This window comes from Opisthocomus hoazin, chromosome 2 (assembly GCF_030867145.1).
Source record: "Opisthocomus hoazin isolate bOpiHoa1 chromosome 2, bOpiHoa1.hap1, whole genome shotgun sequence".
Classification (NCBI taxonomy): Eukaryota; Metazoa; Chordata; class Aves; order Opisthocomiformes; family Opisthocomidae; genus Opisthocomus; species Opisthocomus hoazin.
Window position 1 is genome coordinate 68,752,175 of NC_134415.1, and position 27,826 is coordinate 68,780,000.

Here is a 27,826-nt window from a genome sequence, read left to right on the forward strand (position 1 = left end):
AGATTCCTTGTGTTGTCTTTTGCAATGTTTCAGTTTTTCTCAAATAATTGCATTAAGACACATCACCTTATACTTTATGGGAAATTCAGCCAGCATATAAAGTTATTTGTAAAAATTTGTAATGAACTATATTGAAAATGCCAACCAAAAGGCATTGGATTCACTTGTATCAGCTCAACCTTATAGGATTCCAGTACTGTTTTCAAAAAGCAACAATGTACATTAAGAAATACAATCAGACTATGTATCCACATTAATCTTCTGAGATAAGCTTAGTCTGCAACTCTGGATCTTAACCAATGATGGCAGAAACCTGCTTATAATTCTGCTTTATGATGTTTTATTTGAAATTTTCATGGTTGTTTCAGTGTCTCCCCAGAATGTCTTAAAATGGTAAAAGCATAGTTTTGAGTTACTTTATGTAATTAAGTTTGTAATACAAAAAATCCGTTCAAATGTCCTTAATCAGGAAGTAATTAGTTCTCTTGTTTTTTCCACATTAAAAGATTAGAAGTTTATCTCAGCAGGGTGGAAGACAAAAATGGCAGTTAATGCTGTAGCCTTGCCAAGACTGGAAAATAAAGAACAGAAAGAACCTTGGAAAAACCCTCTTAGCCTTCTTCCTCTTAATGCATAATGCATTCTGTCTTGGAAATAATGTGAAGAAATAAATTGTCACAAAGATTGCATAAGGCTGTTTTATAGAGGCAATGAAAGTGAAGCTCCGGATACTTGTGATTTTATTACAGAAGCGGCCTTAGTGCAGAAGGGTGGATGAGTCTGTCTTGAGTTCTGTTTTCTTTAAAAATGTTTTATGAACACATTAGGATTCAGGTGCGTGCATATGCATCTTAGGCATGCAGGATTGGATCCTTCTGGCTGGTGCTCTGACAAAGCCATGAACATCCTCTCTTCGGAAATGGTAACCCTCTACCTGGCTCACCGTTCTTTTTGCTAAGTATCTGAAAATTCTTCAGTTTCGCTGAAATATCTTTAGAATGAATGTCAGTTTTCAGAACACACCACTGGATACTGTTTTAACGTATGTTGGATCGGATTCCACTGACACAGATACTATATTCTCTGTGCAAATGCTTCAAAAGAGCAGAACAAAGTCAGCGTACTTTTAAGTCTCTCTTGCCCATCTGTGCCATCCTCAGTACAAAGGGCACAGCAGTTGCTGATTCTGCTTGAAAGAAGCTAATGTTCAGTGAGCTTCTCATTCTTTCAGATCCTCAAATCAAAAAACTCTATCTGGAATAATCTCATGGTTTTATGTGGAGGGAGAATAGGCCATGCAGACTGCCGTGCTGGGTGAGCATGTGTTTGCAGCACTACCATGATCCAGGGAGCAACATCAAAATCCTTTCTAGAGAAGCTGAGACTAGGAAAGGTTGCTGCAGTGATGACTGTTTATCCTATCAGCAAGGATGGCACTGGAACAAACAATACCCTCAGTGTTGACGCTGATGGCTTAGATTTCAAAAACAAAGACCAAGCAATGAGGGTTGGATGAATAAGAGCTTGAAGTCCTCATACTGAAGGAACTTCAGGGGGGTATAAGAGGACCTGTCTCTTCAAACTCGTGTGGTGTCCAAAACTAGTGGAATAAATCAGAATCCCTCACAGCAAATTCTGCCACATTGTTACTTAGACTTTCTGACATTAACACAAACATACATACCCCACATTAACAGCACTCATAACTGAATCTCTTCTTCACCCCTTTCACATGTGCTTTCTTTCCCCCCTCCTTATATCCAGCAAGCATCAACTTACGCAAATCTATAAATGACATTGTAAGGAAACTGAGGTCTGAATCTAGCTTGTTAAACTTCCTACTGTTGGGTCACAACTGTCCAGACATCTCAGTCTTTTTTTCACTTGATACAGCCTTCTACGCAGCTTTGAGATGCCATTCCCTAACTCTGAGGAATAGCAGCCACTGTACTGGTACCTTGGAATAGAGGAAAGACAGTGGAAGTGGCATGTGTAGTTTCAACTATAAGTAACATTCTAAGGAGAGAGATCTGAGCAGTATTCTACATGGACCTGTAATGGCGTCAGCTTTCTAGAAAAAATGCCATTTTACCAAGATAGCACTGAAAGAGAAGGATCTCAGATGCTTAGTCATACTGTGGAAAATGTGATGTTTATCAGCATCACTTCAATTCCAACTGCAAATAATAAATAACATGCCTTGTTTTAGAAGTTATTCTCGCAGTTTATGGTAGAATCCTTTCTTGGAGTGCACAAATCGTGCATGGTGAACTAAAGTTGAAATATAATTAGTAGCTTTAAAGTACCTCATTAAATACATAAAATGAAGCCTTATTGACTGACTTCCCTCGTATTTACCGTTTAGACTTGTATCACCAGAACAGCCTCCAAAAGCAAAGTTTCTAACCTTGGGTTCCAAGTTCCGCTACAGTGGACGTACGCAAGCACAGACACGACAGGCTAGCAACCTCATAGACAGACCAGCTCCATACTTTGAACGCACTTCAAGCAAACGTGTTTCCAGGAGCCTTGATGGGGGTATGAAATTTGGCTTATTTCTTCAGTGTTATGATTACATTATGTGTTGTCACTCTGATCTGAACAGCATTCAAAAATGTTGACATTATGGATGGTCAGAATGTTTATGAATTTCAGTTTCTGATGGGTGGTGTGAGGAGTAGCCACTTCAGTTACTTACCAATTTTAGGTGACCTAAACAGTAATTTAAATCACTGCCTAAATTGTATGGCACTGCTGTGAATATATGGAGGATTCTATATTGGACATATAGCATCTGTGTTCACTACTCGTACCTGTTTTAAGGGATAGGTATGCACTATATGCTGTTATTAGAATTGTTTGGTCAGTGGCATCTTTTGGGCTCTGTGTTGGCCTGCGTGTGTCTCTGTACACCAAACAGAAAAGGCAGAACAAGTTGTTTCTTCTAGTTTTATATCATTTTGTTCAGCATATTAGTATCCTTGTGTATTTATTAGATACTTCTGTGTGTAGTTAAGAATTTTTATGTTGAGGTTTTTTGAATAGATAAAATTTTTGTGTCATTACTGGTGTTTGGTCTGTTTGATCAGAAATACGTTCTGGTTTCCTTTATTGGAAACAGGCATGCTTTCCAAAGGTAGATATAGCAGCAGTGTATGTGAGAGATGTAGGAGCACATGTTTTACTCTAAATCACTTCTGAAATAATAGAAAGTAGACAAATTCTACAGAAAAATGATGTGAAGCTTGACTTAGATTCAGGCATACACAACTTCACTGGAATCAAAGTGAACTGTGACAATGATGTGAGTTTAGCTAAAATTCATCTGTTTAAATTTACCTTATTTTCTCTAAAAATCTTTTGCTTACAAGACTTTTACTTCTACAAATATTCATTCTTCTATACTGGGACTAATGAGCAAACTGTGACACTTGCTTGGGAAACCTACAAAGTCTGAACCTTCTGAGATCCGAAGCAAAAATAAGAGCAAAAGTGCTTGCACTGGTAACGTGTGATGAGTCTTTGTGGCAACCAAAAGACTCGTCACCACATCACTGTTACGGTTTGAGTCTGGTTTAGTTCCTGTACTTCTTTTGTTTAGAAACAATTTGAATTCCTCCCAGCTCTCAGAGATTGTATCATGAAGCCTTTCCGGGTTCCCTTTGTACGTCATCTGCAGAACACAGATGTGTACGCATGTGTGTTCAGGCCCCAACTTTCACTTTTACAGAACCATCACAGTCAAAATTTTGAGCATGATGAAACGTTGCTCTTGGTTTTCCTTTTTTTTTTTTTTTTCCCCTCCTTAATCATCTTTGATTTCATCTCAAATGAAACCAGCTATTCCTGGCAGCATTTAAGGCATCATGCTGGTGTTGCCATCTGCAGGCTGCAACAGTTTTAAACTGTGTTAATTCAAAGTCAAATATTGTGCTTTCTTCAGGCAGTAGTCTGGATGTAGGTTCATACTATGAGTATACACTTGATATGAGAAATTCTGTGGAGGGTGCGCTTGCACTCTGTCTCTCCTTTGTGAGCAGCATGCCTAGTGCCACTGTTCCTCCCAAATACCCAGCGCTGCGTACCCTTCCTTGTAAGGTTACTCTTGCTCCACCCCCCCACCTTGCCCTCATTAGAGGGACCAGAGCATACTGGAGAAATGGGCTGAAAGGAACCTTATGAAATTCAATAAAAATAAATGCAAAGTGCTGCACCTGAGGTGGAGTAACACCATATACCAGTACATGCTGGGCAGGACTGACTGCACTGGAAGCAGCTCTGCAGAAAAGGATCTGGGGACTCCCACTGGACAAGCTGAGCATGAGTCAACAGTGTGCCCTTACAGCAAAGAACGTCTGCTGTGTCCTGGGCTGTATTAACAAGAGCATAGCCAGCATATTAGAAGAAATTATTATTCCTCTCTATTCAATACTTTGTCAAGACCATATCTGGAGTACTGTGACCCTCTTTGGACTCCCCAGTATATGGTGGGCATTGACATATTGCAGTGAGCCCAGTAAGGGCCACCAAGCTGGCCAGAGGGCTGGGAGCACATGATGAGGATAGGCTGAGGGAACTGTGGTCCTTCAGCTTTAAGAAGACAAGGCTGTCTGTATACAGCTACCTACAGGGAAGGTACAGAGAAGACAGAGCCACGCTCTTCTCAAAGGTGCCCAATCATAAGGCAATGAGGAGTGCCTATAAGTTCAGACATAGAAAAATTTCAGTTAGAAATAAGATTTTTTTTTTTTTTTTTTTTTTTTTTTTAAATTTAAAAAGACCTTGGGTATGCTCAAAACTCAACTGGCCAAGTCCCTGAGCAACCTGGTCTAATTGGACCTGCTCAGAGCAGGGGGTTGGACTAGCTAACCTCCAGATGCTCCTACCAACCTAAATTATTTTTTAATTAGTCAAAAGTTACTTGTGGAACGTGAGGGGTATATACCCAGGAAATGCTCTATTTGCCACCCAAAAAGGGATCAGAAGCTTAAGTTACAGAACTTACTACTTAGAGAGGCCCTGAAAGCCCAACATCCCAGATCCCACATGTGGCCTTGACTTCTCAACAGCTTAAGGGAGTCTCTGATGTGGAGCTGAGACTGTTTCCAAAAGAGGATATCCCTCAAAGGTACTCCAAGAAATGCCTCTTCCTCTCAACTTTCTCCACTTTGGCTTTGTGAAGTCAAGCATACTGAGGTAGTACAGAAGATTTCTAAATTAATTAATTTTTTATGTCAGTTGTGTTTATTAAAGCTACTTAATTTATTTTCCTGTATTTCGTTACTACTATTCTGACTGAGCCAGTCATCCCAAATAAAAAACACCATCCTGCTCATTAATCCTATTATGCTGAATCAAATAAGAGAAAAAAATAATTTAAGGCCTTTCACTCTCTTGTGCTTTGACTGTATTCAAGTATACATATTCAGTATTTCTCCCTTCCATTTTTCGCAAGCATATAGGGAGGAAAAGTCTTACTTTCACTGAGCTGTTGTTTCTGCAGCACCAATTTTGCTAAGGTTACAGAATAAAAATACTGTGACAGTTATACGCATTGCTATTTCTATATTGCATTAAAACAGTCCTCTCAAAATAGTGAATTTCCACAGAACACTGTTGCATATTTCTTTCTTTTGTTATGGTGATTTACACAGTCACAAGAACAGTACCTTCACTTTGCCTTCCAAGACTAATAAGAAACTTGATAATTAAATACCTACCTGATATTGTGAGGTGTTTTTTCCCCATGCATAGTAATTGCACATTATATGACAAGGCTACATTGCTGTTCATATCAGTGCAATGAGAACCGTAGACTTTTTGCAAAGCCAAGAAGCTGAAAAATATTGTATCACTCGTTAGCTAGCTGGTATTGCTCATTGCTGACATCTTTGCTATAAAATCATTTTGTTAAGAAGTGTTAAAAACAAAATATTCCAACTTACCCCAATTAAGCAAAATTATTGTGTTCTCTAATAGCTCCCATGGGTATCTCAGACCAAAGTCTGCTAAGAGGCTTCCCTGCTACTGGAGGGCAGCTTGCTGTAGATAAAATCATTGACATTGAAGCTGCTGGTCAGGCCAAGTTAAAAGAAGGTGGCGGAGAAGAAGATGGAAGCCCAGTCAAAACTCCGCAATTAGAATTGACTCAGGATGGAAAGGTATGGCTGACTTTCACACTAAAATTATTTGTTCACATGGTGTGTGTCCATTTCTGGTTATTTAGTGCCTATCACTTCTCAGCATCATACAGAACACTATATTAAAATATTAAAGGAAAACTGTAAAGTGCTTGCTGTAGCTTTAACTTAATGTAAATGTATGTAAGCAAAAGAGAATACAAACTTCTGAATGGTGTTGATGGTTTCTTTTACTGCTATATATTTAATTTGAATACTCAGTAAGCTTGCCTGAGTTCTTGAAAAAAATGTTTCAATGGGTAAATAATGTTTTACTCATTACCTTAGTTTGTTCAGACTTAAAAAAAAAAAAAAGTTAGTATATCCAGCTGTGTACATTTGACGAAGTTGAGTATATTATGACTGTGTTTACTACCGGTAACAATATTGTTTTAGTAGCCATTGCATAGTTGTTTCATCCTTTAAAACTTGTATGCTGACTGAGGCGTAGATTTCTGTGAAAAGTAGAGTACTTTGGTCTGTTTCTCTTGCAAACAACCATTTATTTCTCTTGGTTTTTTTTGAGCTGCTGGGGGAATAGGTCAAAAACCTAAATTTAGATCTTGTATGATTTGATGTAAAAATTTCTTTCTGAAGTGTCAGCTAAAATCGGCTGCTCTTCTCTCTTGGAGATCATTTCTTATTTTGGCAGTTTGTCAGAGCTTTTTTTCATATTTAAAGAGTAATTTTGTTTTCAAACATTTTTGCAAGTTAACTATCTATTTGATTCCTAGGGAGACTGCTGGGTTTTTCTGTGTGGTTCACATGTTCCCACTGCATTCAAGTGTAGGAGGGGAATATATACCAACAACTGCAATTTTTTTTGTTTGTTGGCAAGTTGAAATAATTTCGAATTAGAAATAGCACAAACAGAGTTTCTTTATGGAAGAAAAATGGTAAAATAAATTCCTGTGTTTTGACTTTGGGCCTGATAAAATGGTGATACTCCCTTGTTTTCAAAGTGGCAGTATCTTTCAATATTTTAACCAAAAGAAGAAGAAAAAAAATAGCAGTATTTTGGGAAGCTGTTCCAGGAAGCTGTTCAGTAAGGTTTTGTTACACATGCCAATTCGGTGAACAGCTTGCTTTTCCCCCTCCAGCGCAGATACTTCTTTTCCTTTCTGGCTCTCTTTTAAGTCGTAGAGGAAATGGTTATAAACCCAAGAATCAAAGTGCCAGCTTGTCTTTCGTGTACTGCACTGTCCCCTGACCTTTCTGCCAAAGCTTTGAATGTCAGTCTGCTTCCATCTGTTGTGACTATTACAGTTCAAAAGTGCGCAGTTCTTTACAGCCTGAGAACAAAACATTCATAATGGGTTCAGTTTCATAATCCACAGAAGTAAACAAATTGGCTGCTTGTAAAACACTAGGGGATGTCTATTTTTATTTGGCATTTCTATTGCATTAGTAGAGCTATCCCTGCTTCTAAGTAAAAACTTTCACTAACTAATGATTTCTTTTTTTCCCTCTTATGCCTTCAAACTTGCATTTTGTTGTGCTTTCATCTTCCACTGTGCACAGAATATTTTTCTTCAGTTCACTGCCGTACACCCATCATCACTGCCCATCCATTCTGTGTCATCCCATCTCACAAACCTGTCACCTGTCCCTGAGATGGACATGCTTTCAGACATTTCAGAGGAAGATCCCTTTGGGGAGCCCCTCCTTACCATCCCAGACATCTCAGAGTGCAATTCCATGAAAGAAACACCAGATCATAATAAAAATGAAATAGCTTCACAGAACAATATAATTGAATCTCTGAGACCCCTAGCTAGTCAAGGCTTCCCTGCTGTGGAGGGAAAAGTCCATACAAATGACTACAGAAGCACCAAGTTGTGTGTCTCATTCAGCTTTAGCAGATGCTTCTCTTTTAGTTTCCGTTCGCTGCTTGATAAGGATGGTTATATTACTTTTCCTAGCCTTCCTGATGTTTGCATCTCTTTCCTCCCACCTGGCCTTCAGCACTATATCCCTATCACCTCTCCTTCCTTCATCCCCTCTTTTCTCCTTATCTTCATGCTTCTTCTGTCAGCTTTCCAGTCTATTCCTTTTTCACTCACATTTTCCCTTCCTCTTGCTCTGTCCCTCTGCTACCTGGAGCCTAAGGTGCCTTGCTTTAGTGCCTGTAATGAAAATGACCTGAATGACAAAGCAGAGGAAGAGGAGGTGTGTAATTTTGTTGCTTAAACGTTGACAGTTGCACATAGCTTTTATGCTTGTTCTCCCAGAGGCTTGCTCAATTTTGCACACTTCCTAGTATAGGGATACGTCTAAGTACATGCCTGTATATATATATATAAAAATACACACACATGATATATCTGTATGTTTCTAAATTTTCTCATCTGTGAAAAATTGCTCTTGGGGGATTTTTATTCATTGGACAGCTGGTGGTTTTTCTGCCTGAATTCCGACAGCATGCGTAATTTCATTAGATTCCACAGATACTGAGCTGCAGGTAGAGTTGCTTTGTAGTTCAAAATGTTTACGAGCACATAAATCTAAATACTGAGAGTGCTATGTAATAATAGATGTATTATTACTTGATACTATTTGCAAGTTGTGCTACTTGCACTATGAGTTCGTGTTAAAATGCATGTCTCCTGCATGCATTGACTGGAATGCGCATCTCCAAAGTCCTGTTTAGATCTGAAAAGTGAAATTCCTAAAAGCTGAATTCAGAAAACTGGGAATGCTTTAAAATCAGCTTTTTTGTTATTCCAGATTTCTGTTCTACAAGGGTGTGTGCAAAGTTGAGTCTGTCCAAGGCACTGCTGTTTCTTTTTTTTTTTTTTTTTTAAAGTGCTTTCATTAAGCTCTAGCAGTAGTTAAGGTGGAGACTGATTTTGTTCATTAGCTGGCATTGCAGGTTGTGTCAGACTTTAATCACTGGAGTCTGAACATTTTTTGAAACACAGTATTAAAATTGGTGTACAGAAGCCTCAGTTACACTAATACGTTGCTCTGATCATCTGGACTGGTTGACAAAATGCCTCCTTTCCTTATGTCTGCTGTGGCTGTTACAGCAATGCCACTAGAAAAAGGTGGTTTATTTTGATCTTCAAATGAAATATTAAACCAAATATTATAGAATCAAAAAGAGGGAGGGCCTGCTCAGTGTTACATATAACAACATTTGTTAAACTGATTAAATCAATACAATGTACACATTAAAGACATGCTAAATAGGACAAGATGTCATTAAAAACACCAATCTAAGTTTAAAATAATGAAAAACATGACTTTAAAGACTTTCTCAATTTTTCTGTAACCTAATTCAATCTATCATTTATAATGTAAAGTTTCAGAAAATAGAACCCCGGATCAGGGAGAAATTAATAAAAATGTGATATGTACCACATTATATGTGCATTCAAACAGAATCCAAAATGCAACAGTATGTGCAGTAAGTAAACCCCTCTTCAAATTTATGCACTTGCACAGTGTTGATTTCTAAAATGCATCTTTTCCTAAGATTAGCAGTTGATACTTGTACCTGTGGAAAGACTGGGAAGCGGTCTGCTTTTTAAAGAACGCTGTCCCTTAAAACCTTGAGAATATTTGTAGGTAAGATAGGAAGATGAGCTGTCATTTCCAACAGAGTGCATTGCCATTTGAGGAAGACTATGTTCGCCTAAAAAGGAGAGTGGGGTGCAGATAACTCATCCCAGGACAGCAACATTCTTAAAATAATTAAGATGGTTTGTAAATACAATATTTAGGTGTTTGACTTGAATGCTGGACTCTCTTACCAAAAGAACTCATGCATTAGATTCTATTTTCCCATTAATTTGTTGCAGAGTTTAAAGCACTTACCATAGAAATTATGCATATCATTTTTTCTTTACTCATTCTTAAATTTCCATCTGGGAAAACACGGAAAAGCGCAGCAAGAAAGGGACATAGTGTGAAACTTCCATTTTTCATGCCATTTATGCCAAATGTTACTTCAGCCATTCTACAACAATGTAGGTGAAGGAAGACGAAAGTCGCTTAATAATTTCAACAGCATCTGGGGCCGAAACAGTGAAGGTCTGTAAATATAGCACGCTTTGCTGCATTTACAAAGAGATGAAGCCTCTGTGTTATTCTGCAAGCATATGTTAACAATTCCTTCTCTTGGTAATTTGCCACATGCTCACATAGGTGGAATCTGAAGACGAGGAAGCACAGCAGAAGGTGCATGGTTGTTTTTTTACAATTAAATCTGGCTGTAGCTGCCTGCCTTGTTAGCACCCTAAACTTTCTGTGGATTTAATCTGAATAGTGCCTTTTCACCTTACCACTGTATATCCTTTATTTACTGTCTGATTCTAAGGGTGTTTTTTATTTACTTGCTGGTACATTTTTATGTTCATTTTGATTTTTTTTTTTTTTTTTTTTTTTTTTTTTTTTGTGTGTGTGGCTTAATTTCACAGAGCAATTCCTTGAGAGTAGACGGGGAAAATATTTATGTCAGACATAGCAATTTAATGTTGGAGGTTTGTATATAGTATAAGAAACACTTTCCTTTCTCACGGGCTGCCAGGCTGCATGGGATGGGAAGTCACTTGCAGGCTGTTATGGACATAGTGCATGAAGTGCATGGGGGAAAACCAGCTTGGAAATGTTGCATGTTTTAATTCTGTTTTCAGAGTTTAAATTAAAAAACAAACAAACAAACAAACAAAAAAACCCACCAAAAAAATCCAAACAAATAAAAAAAACCCTCAGCTTGAATGTTGAATGTATATTTTGTGTATTTTTGCTAGATATTTTCAAGGTGGCAAGTGGGAATAGCCCTATTTAGATAAAGCAAACACATGGGTCCAACTCATAATCCTAAACAGGGTTTTTATACGTTGCCTATCAATGTGTGCATCTCCTGTTGAGCAGGATTTCTAGTTTTCACCAGTTTAATCAGCCTTTATCAAATACATTACTTGAATAAACTGAGTTAGGAAGGCACAAGCAGTGATAGAAGTATGGAAAAACTAATTCTGGTTCTGATACTTGTTGATTTTAGGAGCTTTGAGAAATGTATGTGAGAATCAGATTTTTGAAGGGAATCTTTAGATATGCTTCTGAAATCTTTGCCTTATTTTTTCACTTTTCAAATGGAAGTAATTCTTGCTTCCTAGATGTTGTTTTTCATTGAAGATGAGCAACAACAAAGACCTTTGAACAGTATGTTAATGTGTAGTGCTTTGCACTGAATTAGAGATTTTTCTTGTAAGAATTTCCATATAGTCTGTTAATCTGGATTATTTTATCAAAGACTACCTGTAGATATAATCAGTGTCATTTAGCTTGTGGTCAAGAGCAGAAGCTACTAACTGAAGAAATTTTAGACAATCCTACTGCTGTCTTTAATTTACTTTATTCATCCAGATGGGGCTATAAATCATTCCCTTTGTCACAAAGCCTGTCTTTTTAGAAATCATTGGGTTTGCTCAGTAATAAGGAGATGTATGGATTGTAGTAACCCAACTAATAAGTTTTTTGGCTTTTTGCAGCTTTTGATCACCATTGAAACTTTGCTTGTGTATAACTTACTAAAGCACTGAAAGCGTGCATTGCATAACCGTGCTTTGATCATGTCCAAGAAATGTGCCTTGTGTCAAGCCAAGACAGGTTTTAAAATAATGACATGAATGTTACAAGCTTCAGTTGTGTAACAGAATGCCTCTGGCATAAGGTTTTACTTCACTCAGAAAATACATGCTTTAGGGGGACATATTTAATGTCTCGTTTGTTAGTCCTAGATTAAAAGTGAAGCAGTGGTCCTGTGACAATATGAACCTACTGAGTTGCCAGGAGGGGCAAGGTTCTTAGAGCTCAAAGTGCATGTGTGAATATCCGCAGAATTATGAAACAGACGTGCAGCATAGAACTGCTACTGAATGTAGCATGTAGTGAATGTACGTGCTGAACATGCAAGTCAAAAGAAATTAGAAACTAATTAGCTTGTATTGGGTTTGGATTTTTCATGACTGAAGATGAGGCGTCTCTTTGCATTGTGAGCACTGACTGTAAAAATCCTAAGCAAAATGTTAAAGTAAAATTTCAAAATGTTCTGTTACAAAGTATATAAAATATTTGTAAAAAACCAGATGCTTTACCTCAATTATTGTGTGATTATATTATTTTGATAAAACTTCCTTAATAATTATGTCTACATTGATATTATTCCATTTTAAACTTCAGTCTTTTAATTCTGTACTAAAAATGGATCTGAGGCTTAAACTTGAATTTCACCAAAGAATACTGAAAAAATATTCTTGTGTTACTGTGTGTGTAACCAGCATAGGCTTTTCTCAAGACCTGGCATGCTGGAAGGAGGACAGATTATGAAACCAGAGTGAAATCTGCTCTTCCCACCAAAGCCCAGCATTGTGTTTAAAGGATAATCAATTTCCAAGAGCGCTAAACAGTTTGATTTTTGCCTACTTACCACAACAATTATGTTTCTGCATACCTCCTGATCCTTATGTCTGCTCCTGTATCTGGTATCAGTGAAAGACTACCTTGTAGTTACTTGATCCACAGTGCTGCAGCTTAGCCTCAATAGGTCATGATAAAATCTAATTTGATATTCATGCTATGGTGTCCCCTTTGGCTCTTGCTGATGTAGGTCCAATTTAGAGAGAACATCTCTTTGCTATGGATGTGCAGAAAAACTATCCCTACTTGAGTGCTGTGTCTGCTGTCAGGTTCTTAGATGCAGAATTGGCAGATGTGAGGCTTCAAGTCTTTAAATCTGATTCTTCCAGTAAGTTTAAGCCTACATGACAGGCACAATGAGTAGTCTCCCTGAAGTTAAGTGGGTGTTAGTGGCTTGCACATTTGGCCCTGTAGTATTGTCTTCACAGAAGTAAGTATTTTTCATGGAGCTTGTAATATCAAGAAAGATGCATTTTTATAATGCTTCTTGGGTAGACTATGCTTTCTTACAGCTACCTTCAGTAGTTAGTTGTGCAATATCCCAAAATGTTTACTTCTGTGCTTACAAATTTTAGATGAAAGCAAGCAACTACTGGAAAATATTATTGTTTCAAAGGGCTAGTAATTTCATATTTTGGATTAAAATAGCCCTCTGTTAAATAACCATGCACAGCATTATTTTTCCTTTGCCTTAAAATACGGAAGAAACAGTGTATGTGTGGCCCTTCATTACAAAAACAAAACCAAAAAATCTTGGTTCCCGTATAGCCTTACACTTTTTTATTTTAAGGCACTCCAGAGAAGTATAGCCCTTCAGACACAAGGCACTTTCCTTGGTTTGGTTTCTTTCTTTTTTTTTTTTTTTTTCCAGTTAAGTTTGCTTTTGTTGTCGTGTTTTGTCCTACTTTGTTTCATGTTGTGGGTTGCTAGGACCTGGATAAGACCCAGGACGACTTACTGAAACACCAGGCTAGCATTAGTGAGCTCAAGCGCAATTTCATGGAATCCACACCTGAACCACGCCCAAATGAGTGGGAAAAGCGGCGTATCACACCTCTGTCCCTACAGACACAAGGGGTATGTCACTGCAGACGCTTGTCCGCATGCATTTCCGTACAACCCTGTATATAATACAGTAAATGCAGTTTGTCCTTTAGATTAATACTTTATTTAGCTAATGTAGTATTTGTTTATACTAAGTATACATTAACTTTTTACCACTTACCATTGGAGTTGACTTTAAATAACGTGTGGAATTTTATTCTTCTACAAGAACAACTGAATTAGAATCACTAGGAGAAAATGGAGGCGATGGCAGTATTTTCCTGTGTGTTAAGGACAGCTTAAATTTCACTCTGATTTACCCAGATTGATGGAGATAACTTTTCAGTGACAGTAGAAGTTCTCCTCTTTAACTCTTCATAGACAGCTTGTGCATAAATGCACATACCCTGTGTGTTGTTTCAGAAGGACCTTGCATGATCAGTTAATTTAGTGTTGACTTCTTGGGAACATATTTAATGTAGTTCTTAAAATTTTCTCACCTTAACCTCCAAAAGTCTGTAAAATGAATTTATCTACTTTTTCTCTGTACCCCCTTCCTGAACCTTAAAACAGCAGTTTGGAAAACGAGCTTCTACAAATATCATCCTGAACACTTGTGGCAAGAAAACTACCCAAATAAATTTCTCTTGCTGTTGTGAAACCTATAGTTTTATAGGGAGTTATTTATTGCTTCTTTCATAAAGTAGAAGAGCAAATCAGTCTTCGAAAGCAATCTGTTTATCTTCTGTTGTTATCCTTTCACCATTGTTGCTACCCTTCCCTCCTAAATGTATTGTTGTCCTATCACATTGCATTCCTAAGTATTCTCTTCAGTCCCCAGAGAGCTGAACTTTGAATTCAGCTTGCTTGATGCTACCAAATTATTTTTGTTATTAGGGCATTATTTCAATAAGATACTTAAGCAATCTGAACTTTTGAGTATGTGCATACAGAGAATACAGTCACTGACTGTATGGATCACTTCTTTAATGACTATTTTGTTAATTTATGATTACTGCCAAGAAACTATTCCTCAAATTTCTGAGTAGTACCTTAATATTTCTACGCATAGTGATATATGCATAGGTACAAATGTTGGTCAAATTTTCAAATGTCCACAATGTATTGGTTCATTTAATAGCTGTGAGTACGTTTTTGGTAAAAATAGACATTTATGTAAAAGTGTAACTTAATTTTTATTATGAGGTTGCGTGTATTTTCTGTGTTGATTTCTTTGTGTTGAAGTTGAGGCTCCTCCAAGTTCTTTTATCTCTGGGTTTTGTTTTATTTTTTTTTGTTCGTGTAGTGTGTTCTGTCACTTTCAGATGGTTTTAAGTTTATGTATAGTGTGTGTCTGTCTCATTGCTTGTCGATTTACACTGGTTTTATAAAATGAAAACCAAATAGAAAAAAGGAGACCACATTTTCCAAGTGAAAACGCTGCCTGCGAAGGAGAAGCAATGGACTGCAATGCCATGGACTGCTGGAGCTAAACGGGAGGAAACCAATAAGGTGGCTGCCCTGAAACCTACTGCCTTTTTGCTGTATCTGCTGTGGGCTAGCTTGGGCACTTCTTTCTTTTTCTTTTTTTTTCCGCTGATGGAGATAACTGTTTTTTAAGCCAGTACTGAAAGGAGAAGGTTGAATTCTAAACCAGGATCTGTGTGTGTGTATATATACACACATATATGAACACCAGCAACTTTATGCAGAAAAACCAAACTAGCTGTGAAGTTCTGAATGGCTACTATTTTAAAAGAAAACGAATTTTTCACCAGAAAATTGCTATGTTTTGTGTGACTAGGATGACAGCAAAACATATATTTCCATTCTCTGTGGAAATAACTGCAGTTATTTGACACTTCACACAAGAACTTTTGCTTTACGTGTTCACTAAGTAATCATTATTCCAATCAATAATGCTGTAGAAGTAGCTTGGTTTCAAAGACGAGGTGGTTCTGAGTACCTCCACGCTTCCATACCTCTCTTTTCATCCAGGAGAAGAGGGAGGTTTCCTCCCCCGTAACCTGGTTTAACATCAGTGCAGTGAAAAGCACTATATAACCAGTGGGGCTACTATTAGTGTGATAGCGATGATGGGTAGCAATTGTGATGTTGCATTTTTACATCACTTTTGGACTGTTTATACCATCTAGGAACTGGTACAGAAGTAGTTTAATGCAAAGCTGTCAGTCCTCTTTCAGTAACAGATGGAAATAAGAGGTTTGGGAAACAGTGCATTTCCATTCTGAAATGTTTGTTGATGGATGTAGAGAAGTTTGTGGTCAAGTGTTTTGTTACCCCAATTTATAAACTTGCTGGTATTAGTGGAGTAATACATTGCTCAGTCCTGTCCCTGGACTGTATGTTTCCTTGGCTGTCTTTTAGGTTAGTTGAACTATAGAGGAGAATAAAGCAAGGGACCACTGCTAATATTCTTTCTTTTCTTCCTTCTTTTGCTCCAGTGAAAATATTTGCAACTAAGTCATTTTCTGTGTATGAGAAATGTTATTTTGGGTACATCTTGTTTGTGCCACTATACTTCTGGGTCACTGTACTCCCACAAATACACAGCATCTGTGACTTAATTGTAACAGAAATTGTGACACATGGACACGTATGTCACAAATAAGTGTGTGAAATGTTGTTAAGTTATGGATACTCTCAATATTTTTTTTTTAATCCACCCCCTACCCCACCCCCCCGCTTGTAAATACTATTTCATGTGAGTGTATACGACTGTATACCAGAAGGAATTTGCCAGGAATTGAAATGTCTTTACAGGCTGATACATTATTGTAACTACAGTCATTTGATGAAAAGTATCAATGCTATCTATACATTTAATCATTTTTACTAAATTCCTCCTCAGGGAACAGGGCTTACGTTAGCAAAAAAATAGTGTGATTGGGGTTTTCCCTTTAAAAGATTGGAAGGTGGTAAAATGCAAGAAGATGGGTGATATGTGCCTGTCTTTACTTATATGCATACGTGGGAGGACAGAGATGCGGTAGAGTGTGGTAGAAAGACTGTTATGAACATTTTTGCCTTTTGATGTAATCTGTTAATAGCTGAACATTTTATTGGGCATGGTAAACTAGGGAAGGAATGTGGGGGTGAGGAACACATAGCCCTGATGGATCTTGAATGTTGTGCGAGGGCAGATTTAGTGACTGGCATTCACATCAACTTAGCCAACTTTGAAATATACTTTAGATTTTATTGTAGGGAAAAACATGTAGGGGTTCTTCTTCTTTTGCTTCTCTGTTCTTCCGCATGCCGCATGTGTCGCAGTGTATGCGCAGTGGCACGGTGTAGCTTACCCCGCGGACCCACCTCAGGGGCTGCGGCTGTCTCCTCCGGCGCGTGCTTCTGCCCCGGCTCCCCGCGGCACCCCGTCCTGGGGCAGAGACGGGTCGCGCCGAGGGCTGTCGAAATGCGTGTTCTGTCCCTGTTGGGGATTTGGTACAGTACCGGCTTCTTTGGCTGGTGTTACTTCTAACTTGACACCAGAGCTCATGGAAGGAAAACGGGAATAAAGAATTTTAGCCTTTTCAGAGGCTTGTACCCGTGTGAATTCTGAAAGTTAGCTTTACCGTACAGATGTGTGGTACTACAGAAAACAGACCAGGCCATGAACGAAACTCGTGCTTTAAAGCAACGTACCCTTCTAGGCCTGTCTGAATAAAACAGACTTTCCCAGAAGGGTGGGAAAGGCTTTCTGAAAACATATTCGATTGAAACAAATATGCTTAGGTTATTTAAGCATTTGAGAAACATAGATATAGCCTATGTTATAAAGAAAACCTCGTTTCAGCGTTGCGGGTACTGCCCGAGGCGAACGCACCCGACTGCCCCGGCGCCGCCAGCCCCGCAGGCGCGGGGAGGTGTTCGAGACTGGGCTTCCGAGGGGAAGACCCCCGCAGTAACTGCGGAGTGACCGCCCGCCCAAGCTGTTCTGCCTGGGAAGTCGGTGGGAACGTTGGCCTTTTCGGTGCCTACAGTGCGGCGTGCGAGAGGCGGAGCGGGAGAAGCGCTGCGGGCCCGCCGCCGCCCTCAGGGGACCCCGGGCCCCCCGCACCCTTCCTCTGCCCCGCGCCGCTCCCGCAGAGCTTTCCTTCGCAGGCGGCTGCCGCTGCGTCCCTCAGTGTGTAACCCTTGTCCTCTCCCTTCTCTGACTCCCCTAGAGCCTAGAAGAGGAGATAACCTCCATTTTATTTAGTAAGGAGGGATTTCGCGCTGGCACGAGAGGGCCCTTCGCCGCCGCCAGCCCGGGGCCAGCAGAGGGCGCTGCGGGGGAAGAGACCGCCGCCTCGGCCGCGCCGCCGCCCCAGGTGCGCCCCCGCCCCCCGCACGCGCCGGCCCAGCGCGCGGCCTGGCGGTGCCGGCAGGGGGGGCTGGCTGCGGGGGGGGGGGGGGCGGTGTCCGGGTAGGGAGCGCGGCCCTGGGCGGGCAGCGCTGCGGGATGGCAGCCGGTGCTTGGCTGAGCTTCGCCCGGCACGCCGGCTTGCGTGCGTGAGCGGCAAGCGGAGCTAGGGTTAAGGCACGGGTGGTGTGCTGGTGTCTGATTTCTTGTCACCTGAGCTCAGATTTTGCTGCAGAACTACCTAACGCATAACTGACTGCGGGCTTTCCGGGGTTTCCATCCCAGACCATTTTGTTGCAGAGCAGATACTAATACAACTGCTTTAATCTCTTCATTTTGGCTGTGGGCTGATGCTGACGGGTCACCTTGCTGTTCTGAGAGCGTACCACCCTCAGCAGCCTGCCTCCTGTCATCTGCTGGGTTTCATAAAGTACCAGACCAAAGAGGAACAACTAATAAAATCTGACAATAAGGTCTTTTTTTTTTTATTTTGTGTAATGATAAACTGATAGTAGAATGCTAAATAGGTTTTATTTTAACTGAATTAACTGCCTCAGTACCATCAGTGTGTTCACGCTTTTATTTTCAGTCTTTCATAATTAAATTCTTATCCCAATTAATAATGCCCATAATTCTTACCTACCTTTGACTGGAATATTGCAACAAAGTGGGAAGAAAAGAGCATAGTTCTATGTGAATCTTGCAGTGGGTACACAGTGTCTGTCTAGAATCGTGTATATACGCTCTTAAACACTTGCTTGGAGGGTATTGCACTGTTGAAAAGGGTCATGCATTGACTTTTGTCCTCTGATTGCTTTTTGTTTCACAGAGACATGCTTCCAGAGCAGAAGGGCCTTGTACTGGAGTCAGCGGTGCTGATAAGGTTCTACTGATTTTTTCTGTAGTTAAATTTGGCTCTGACTCTTCCAATCCATCTTCATTCTTTCTTTCCTTCCTTTTTCAGTTAACCGTCACAACCATCTTTTGTCTTCTACATGACACGAACCAGCCATCAGCTAATTTTGTTTCCATCATTTTAATTTATTCATGTACTCTGCTTTTGTTTTTCCTCATCCATGTTTTTTGTGCAGAGTTCACATGAGACTCTGGACATAGTGGAGGAGAAGAAGCAGGCAGAGGTTGGGATAGAAGAAACGCTAGTCGTAGACGAAGCCAACAAAGGGAAAATGCAAGTTGCCACTGATGCTGGGGAGACATGTAAGGTGGAGCATCTGTCAAAAAAGGACTCTTCATCAATGCCATCAGATAGTAGCAGCAGCAGCAGCAGTAGTAGTGAGAGTGAGAATGAAGAGGTGGGAGAATACCAGCCACATCATAGGGCAATTGAGGAAGTCATCAGGGAAGAACAGGAAGAAGAGGAAGATGTGAAAATGAAAGAACATGAAGAAAAAATACAGCATGTGGAAGCCACACCAGAAGGCAGTAAACTAACTGTACCAGCTGAGCACACAGAAGTTACAGCTGAAGGTTTGGTCCAGGAATATGCAGTTACCATAGCTACAGAAGAGAAGAATTTGTCAGAAGAAATTAAGCAAGATTTAGGTGAAGAAAAAGAGGAAGAACAGCTCAAAGTCAATGGAGATGTGTCTCATGTTGACATTGATGTTGCACCAGAAATAATTTGTTGTTCTGAGGTAAATGGTAGAAGTTTGACAACTAGATTAAGCAGAGATATTTCTTGGGGTGAAAATATACCTGCCTTTCTTCTTCTCCTATTACTCCAGCTCTTCAGGCATCCAACAAGATTCAGATCGTTTGGAAGGGGAAACCATTGATGAGCAGTGAAATTCTGTCTCCTTCGGTTATGGTTTCTGACTTTTTGCTAGAACTGAGTGAGAATCACCAGTAAGGCAAACCTTCCGAAGACTGACATCTTTTTTTTCTTCCCCTTATTTTATATGCATATACATAATATATTTATTATTTACATGTTTCCAGTGTTTTAAGTCTCGTCTTGTCTATTTGTCAATTGTTTTTGACACGTCCATGACATGTAATTGTGATTGGAAATCTATTGGCAACTGAAATTAGAAAACACCCGTCACAAATTTTTGTTCCTTTTTTTCCCCCCACATTACTGCTTTTCTTGCCTTTTTTTTTTTTCTTTTAGAAAATTTTATGGATTTATAGGCTAGAATAAGTATGGCTAGAAATTGCATAGGTGAGAGCACTGCCTTGTAATGGGATGAGGCATATATCACAATCTTACTACGAAGTCTTCTAGTGCAGTAGATACTTAGGGAAGCATGCGTGGGTTCCAGTCACAATCAGTTGTTTTAAGCCAAACAAGGTTGAAGGGTTCATTGCTAGGCAAACTTTATAAAGAAAGGGAAAAAACGAAGTGCAAGGATGCATCTCTTTGGAAAGCTGGCATTATCTTCTGCTGAGTTTTTCAACAATTGGGTGTTTTTTTTCCGAGTTATCTACCTGCTTGTTCTTGTAACAGTCACAATTTTTTTGCTTTGTACTTAAGTCCAAACAACTTTCTTTCTTTCTTTTGTTGTCTTATGCATAGACAGGTGTTCTGATTAATGATGTAAATTAATTTAGAAGACCTTTGGGAGTTGTGGGCGCCAAGACTTCCTAAAAACACAGCTAATCTGGAGGAAGGGGAGAAGGGCTGCTGTGTGTGCAAGTGCGTGTGTTGTTTCGTAGGATTTCCCCTCCACGTGCATCCAAAATCAATGGCAAATAGCAACTGATGTATCTAGAAAAATATCAAAAGGCTTTATTAGATTTTTTTTTTCAAAGTTCTTAAATATGTTGAAAATCTGGTCCAATAAGAGAATTCACAAGTTCACTGGCTTACAGACCCCTGGTTGATAGCTCTCTTTGTGATGTTGCAGAGAACACCACTAGAGAACTCTCAATGGTTAAAATGGCTTTTTAGGATTGTTGTCAGAAGAAGCCATTGATTTCCGGAATTATTACATTGAATGTAGACTGTTTAAAATCCAATTGCCAAAGTTATTTTTCTGTTCCAGAAGTAGCATATATTAAAAAGTTAAACTTTTCCGTAATTTCCTTGGAATTTTTTTTTTTTTGCTGTTTGACTGAGCAATGATAGGTATATCCCAGATTAACTCTTGATATGAAACTTATCCATTTAAACTAGCTATCAGCTTCTTTGTCTAAACTAAGATGATTTTTTTTTTTTCCAAGTGATGCTCTTTTACACATTTTCAAAACCTGTGTTGCATCTTGGTTTGAGCAGTTGTCTTCTGTGATGTATACTGTTAGCTGAAACAGAACTTTGGCAAGGTTATGAGATTAAATTTTCCTACCATGTTATGTAGAGATTGGAGGGCTGCTGTATTAGTCTTCATTTCACTTTTCTTATTTGCTGCATGCTTTTTGATTGGGAAGACAGTCAGATACTTACTGTCTCACAATTTTCTGGAGTTTTTGGTTGTGTTTTCTTGGTCCACGTTACAAACCTTCTTCTGTCTTTTGAATTGATTGGTTATTTCTTGCACCACAGCCTCCAGTAGTGAAAACAGAGATGGTAACCATTTCAGATGCCGCACAGAGAACTGAAATCTCCACTAAAGAAGTTCCAATTGTTCAAACAGAAACTAAAACTATCACATATGAATCTCCACAGGTATGGTAGCTGGGCTGTTACATTGTTTGCAAGCTGTTTTGTATTCCAGTTAGTTGTAGATCAAAATAGAGAATGTCCAGAAAATGCTTTTCAAAAACCTATACTTTTTTCTAGCAGCTAAGGTTATACTTTGGCTGTGAATTAGGTAAGTGAAATGTTTGTTGATAAAGCAGTATTACTTCTGAAGTTCTAAGTCTTTTTTTTTATATAAGGACTTAGTTGCTGTCTGTGAATGTATAATTCATTTTTAGTTTTGGAAATGTGATTAAAATATCTCATTGTTCCTGAAAGGAACATGTATCTTTGATCATAAATTTTCCACAAGAACGAACCATAATGACAGTCTTACATGACTTGGTAAACTTGGATGGCTTCTGTTTACATTTCAGTTCTAACTGAACTGAAGAACGTGTTTAGTAAGAAAAACAGCCTTTTCTCCTGTGAAAACAAAGCATTTAAATGCCAAAATACAAAAATACCATTTTTTCCATTACAGTTTGATGGCAGTGCTGCTGGCAATGCTGGTGTGCTGCTGAGTGCACAGACAATAACATCTGAGTCAATTTCTACTACCACAACTACACACATCACGAAGGTAAAATATAATAATGTGTCTCTGAACTGGAAAAAAAAAAACCCACCCTTAAAATAAAGTCTTACATGCTGTTTCTCATATATCTGCTAATTTATTGAAGAAAACTGGCTTGAAGTGGACTGGATTCATTCCAGGCATGTATAGGAGCTAAACTTTCTGTACACAGGTTTTGAACAGAGAAGCCCTAATGGGTAAGCAGGAATATCTGGGAACAGGACAGGGAAAGGGAGAAAAAATATTATTAGATTTTTTTAGTACTTCGTATAGGTCTTAATTCTGTGTTTGACAAATGAATATGTACCTAAACTATTATAGTTTCAATCCTGTCATCGCTCACTGGTATCTTACCGAATCTTCATTAACGTAACTGATTTATCTGAGATCCACGTGAGCCTGCCTAATGGCATCTGTTATAAGGATGAACTGAAACAATGTTTTCTCAGCCTTTGTGTTGATGATCCTTGTGCTGCTAAATTCAGAGCATATTTAAAAGCAGATCATAGTACTAGATTACTTTGCAACCATATTTTGGTGCTGAACTGTGTGCTCTGCATTCCATGCTTGACAAGGAAAGGAAAACTCAGTGTTAACAGGACATCACATTTGTTGCAGTCTCGTGTAATGTTTTATGCCAGAGTATATTAGAACTAGGAAAGTGTGGTGGTGATGAAGATAATTGTTGTTGTTATTAATTTATATAAGTATTTATAGAAGTTTAGGCATGCCCCAACAACACGGTTTTGAACTCTTGTCTTTGAACTCTTAGTGTAGTTTTCCAAGAAAACTACAGAAAGCGTTGTTTAGGGAAGAGGGAAACTTAAGGTGTGAGACTGGGACTTTTCCCCCCAAGGCAAGAAGTTTCACATCATTGGAGAATGGAACAATAATTCACTGCTCACTGCATATATATCCAGTATATATATATATTCTAGAGATTGAAATATTCTTAAGATTGAAAGCTGTATTCACAGAATGACAGTTGGAATGATGTTGGAAAGTTGTCACGTGAAATAAAGTACTCTTAGAATTTAAATTGTATGTTTTGTTATACAGACTAGTCGACAGGTCGTCTTCAGTCTGCTGCTCCCTTTTGGAATTATTAAGCCACCACCACTTTAGGAAAAAGTCTGCATTTAATAAATTGTGCTGCCACAGTTAGGGGAGCCCGGGGAAAGTGTACGTTTACTTGTCAAGTTCAGATGTCAAATAATGCTGCTTTTTGGAAGGAACCATCAAAGAAAATGGTTTCAGTCTTGTCTTGTACTAAAAAATTACTGGCCTTACCATAATGCAACAGATCCTTATCTTCTTTTTTACCGGCTGCTTATCATAGATGCAAATGACTGAATTTTCTAAACTAACTTTCTATTTTACATCCCAAACTGTTCATTATTGATAAGGGACCTACCAAAGCAGTATTAATACTCTAATGGTGTTCTTGAGAGTCATCTTAGACCTTTTCTAATATGGTCAGTGTATCGTAAGTAACAGTTTCTTCTTTTCTCTTATACAGGCTGATTTTAAAAAAAAAGCATATGAAGTTATTTCTGGGGGATTTTTTTCTGTAAGCTAAAATGTCTTAATCATTAGAGTAAGAAATGAAGAAAAAAAGCACAAAATTATTTCCATCAGCAATGTGAAGTATGTTGAAAATATCTCACTAAGGTCCGTGAATTGCAGAACTGAAAGCCAGATCATCTCTGTTTTTAATGGCATAGGATTCTTCAGAGACTGAGAAGAGGCTCATGATAGATAGGCTGAAATCAAAGAAAAGGCTCCTGGAATTTCCTCCTTGCCAGATTTATATGGTAGAAGAAGCTGGAATTCCAGTTTGTCTGCATATTTAGATCTGTTCAAACATGGGCTCCAGTAACAGAATGAATTCTCTGTTGCTTGGTTTTTTATCAAGTTTAGCAATTGCTGGAATGTGACTAACTACATAATTGAAAAAGGAAAGGATTATTTAGCACCGAGAATATTTACTACTAATTGTAACTCAGTCACAGAAATTTATTTGCTTCAGTGCAACGGAAAGGAGTGCTTTGTGGCAGTAGGGAATAATTACAAGGATGTTTTCTTTTTTGTGAAATCTGTAGATGGTCAAAGGTGGGGTATCGGAAACAAGAATTGAGAAGCGCATTGTCATTACTGGAGATGCAGATATTGACCATGACGAGGTGAGTATGTAAGCTGTTAACACTTACAATGTGGTTTTTGTAGTCCAGTGAGATCTAGATGGTATTTCAGAAACCTGAAATAAGATAAAGGCAGAGAAGTTGAATAAGAGGACATAGAAAGACCCTGAGGCTGTTAATTGTGGCAAAGTTGTTAGGCGATTGTGTTTTGTGAAAAAGGAGCCTTTAGAATATAACTGAAAGAAAAACAGTGTTTGTAACTTTGCATCATAGATCATGTGAATGGATTTCTTACTGTTTTTGAAGGGATTGCTTTTTTTGAAGAGACCAGATTTGTTTAGTGATGCTTTTGCCATGCGGGAGGAAAAACATTACTAAAATAATCTTATTTTGATACATTAATCTGGATAGATGGGAGTCTCTACTGCATTGTGTCAGCAACGTCTGAATGCTGGACTCATTTTGACTGAATGCTTTGAAATACATTAAAGCATAAACTGCTCTAATTTCAAACAGTTTTTGACTTGTATTTATAGAATTCTGTATAACAAAAGTAATTGTTGATCTGCTGAAATCTTGTGTAAGTGCCTTTCAACTCTGTCAGTACCAAAGCAGTATTTTATGATGTCTTAGAAACTACGGTTAAAATCACTTCTACGTGCCCAATTAAGAAGGCTGAATTTAAGCAGTATGCAGGAAACTAATTGAGAAAGTGCAATTATCTATTCTTTGTAGTCATGATTACACAATTTTTATTGGTTTTCATCTAAGAAACTATAGTAACAAAGTCAATCAACAGTCACTGGATAATACAAATGGAAAAGCCTACCTTCTACGTAAAGTTGCAGTGAATCCAATTCTAACTTTATGAAAGCTACACAAATCAACGTGACAGATTTTAATTTAACTTCTTAATTGTAATATACTGAGCGCTCTTGGGGAATTTAATTTCAGATTTTGATTTGCATCCAGAAAGTGGCTCTTGACAAGTTGAGTCTCTTCTTGAAACTCATAATGAAGTGGCAGGGCTGTTCAGCATCAGGCATGGCTCTTGTTTGCCTTGACACATGTTCTGTGCACTTCGGACGTCTGGAAAGGTCACACAACACCTTTAGTACACCAGAAAATTTTCTAAGCCCTTCTTTGTTTTGATAAGTGGGTAATGAAATAAGAAATGAAATTATAAAAAAGGAAGTACAAGATACAATTTTAATCACTGCAGTTTAAAGCATCAGTGAGCAGCTTTTAAGAGATTTAATAAATCTCTACCACTTTTTGTTCAGTGGATATGGAGCTCTTAAAATGCATGAACTACATGCTGGATGTTTATTCTTTTGTCTGTTAGCTCCCTACATCACTAAAACAGTTTTCAATACAAAAATAATGTTTTAATTTGGAGTTTCAGAATACAAATGCTTGTCTTACTTGTTGTAATTTAACAATTAAAAACTTAAGGTTTTTTCGTTGTTTGTGGTTTGATTTATAAACACTGATTCTTAAATCCCAACAGCCACTTTCTTTTAAATCCTCATTTGTACTACAGAGATTACACTTGGTGTATAGTAAAAGATGAACTAATAAAAGTTGTTAGGATTAATACATCGGCAAACATCAGTATTGTACCAGTGCACACTGTGTGTTCTACTGTACATATTTCCTTAATATGATTTAAAATTTATTATCATCTAATATTTAAGGTGGCTAATGTTGGTGTTTCTGATCCTTCTTCAGAGTTAGGTATTTCTTCTCCCACTTAGCACCTATGGCTCAGGAAATTGTCGCTTTTGTAAATTAAGATAAACCTTTTTTGTTGCATTATATTTTTCTTGCTCCTGCTAGTATATTTGGGGTTTTTTAGTTGTGGTAGATAATAAGGTGAACATATTGGTACATCTCTTAAGAAGATAAAATTTCTTAAAATGTGGAGGAGGGATTATAAGAAACTGAGTAACACATTTACAGTTCACTGAGTTAAGCTAGAGAAAATTCTCTTAAAGGAGGAAAAGGAGGTTCTTGTGCTGAGAAAGCAATTTCTGTTATGATCTTCTTTCAGAATTTTAGTACCATACTTTGTACACATTCCAAAGTCTCTTCCCATTTTGTTCAGGAAACTGAAGAGAACTCTTTTTTCTGTACTGTATACATTGTTGTTAAGTCTTTAGTTGCTAGTTCTGTTGCAGAAGTTCAAAAACTTCTGGGATATAACACTTGTTGTCTCCTGGAATGAGCTAGAAAAGTTACAGGAGAACTTTATGGTTATTTGTTACCTCCTGGAAATTTTGGTAAATTTTTAGCATAGTCAGGTTTTTTTGTTGTTGTTGGGTTTTGGTTTTTGGTTGTTTTTTTTGTTTTATCCCTGAGCCCTCTCAGGTTCAGGAATTTAGAGTTCTGAACAATTATAACCAAAATCTCTGATGCTTCTCTCCCATAATGTGGCCCCACATGAATGTCCTTTTGCTGTTGTTGAGTTACACATTTTGAATACATTTGCAGGCCCTGGCACAGGCAATCAAAGAAGCCAAAGAACAGCACCCTGACATGTCTGTCACAAGAGTGGTGGTGCACAAAGAAACTGAACTTGCTGAGGAAGATGAAGAGTAAAATAAAAGATGCTCTCAAGCAAACATTTCAGGTAAGCTTATGTATGGTAAGAAACACTGGAAAATGTAGCATCAGTTTTCTGTTGCATTCTGTAATAAAAGGGTTGAAAAATGTGGGTCATCTTTCATATATGCTATCACAAAACAACAACAAACAACTCAACACTCACTTGAATATTGATGTTATAATATTAATTGTTTTTATTATTATAACATATAATCTTATAAACTGTGAAAATAACAAGGAGGGGTGCTTGTGAGGGAGGATTGGGGATAAGTCATCAAAAATTAGGAACTGTGCACAAATCTCTATATGTTTTTTCACAGTACCTTTATTTCGATGTTCAGTTGGATTTGCTTTGTAGCTTTGTTGCTTAGTGACACTGAAAATGGGAATACCGTGCGTACTTCAGCTCTGTTTCGAAAGCACAGGAGAGGACTTGGAACTGCACTGCACTGTGAGATAGGGATGTGTGGCTGAGTCCTCACATGACATAAATGCTCCAGAAGGGCTTGAAAAAATCCACATCACTTTTGAGAGAGCTATTAGTTTATAGCAAGGAGAATGCAAGTGGTTTAGGTAGTTTCACTGATCCCTTGGTACACAGCAACATTAAACATGCATGATCAAAACATCATTCTTGTATTTTCAGCCTTTACATAGTAGGATCTAAGGTAGAAAAATAGACTGAGACAGCAGAACAGATCATTTTGATTTGCAAGGATTTACTATTATAGTATATGCTGCCATCACAGTTTTAATTTATTATTAATCAGTGTGAATTTAAAAGTCTTGGGAGCAGAGGTTGCCTATTCTGTTACATTTGTGCAGAATGTGCCAGTTTCTTCATGCTGT

General features: G+C 38.3%; 1 protein-coding gene across 9 annotated transcripts in view; it reads left to right on the forward strand.

The window, feature by feature from the left end:
* EPB41L2 (erythrocyte membrane protein band 4.1 like 2) overlaps positions 1 to 27,826 on the forward strand; it is a 125,125-nt gene that overhangs the window by 94,944 nt on the left and 2,355 nt on the right. The window contains exons 13-25 of one of the 9 annotated variants that reach the window (XM_075414064.1): positions 2,366 to 2,538; positions 5,980 to 6,161; positions 7,701 to 8,348; positions 10,329 to 10,361; positions 13,536 to 13,682; positions 15,057 to 15,161; positions 17,837 to 17,983; positions 18,845 to 18,898; positions 19,107 to 19,670; positions 21,518 to 21,640; positions 22,137 to 22,235; positions 24,332 to 24,412; positions 26,864 to 27,002. In XM_075414064.1, the coding sequence (XP_075270179.1) occupies positions 2,366 to 2,538; positions 5,980 to 6,161; positions 7,701 to 8,348; positions 10,329 to 10,361; positions 13,536 to 13,682; positions 15,057 to 15,161; positions 17,837 to 17,983; positions 18,845 to 18,898; positions 19,107 to 19,670; positions 21,518 to 21,640; positions 22,137 to 22,235; positions 24,332 to 24,412; positions 26,864 to 26,971 (2,464 nt within the window). In that variant the 3' untranslated portion in view covers positions 26,972 to 27,002. Of the gene's footprint in view, positions 1 to 2,365; positions 2,539 to 5,979; positions 6,162 to 7,700; positions 10,215 to 10,328; positions 10,362 to 10,600; positions 10,664 to 13,476; positions 13,511 to 13,535; positions 13,683 to 15,056; positions 15,162 to 17,836; positions 17,984 to 18,844; positions 18,899 to 19,106; positions 19,671 to 21,517; positions 21,641 to 22,136; positions 22,236 to 24,331; positions 24,413 to 26,863; positions 27,003 to 27,826 lie in introns of those variants that run through there. The other 8 variants (XM_075414056.1, XM_075414057.1, XM_075414058.1 and 5 more) reach the window with 8 other exon arrangements.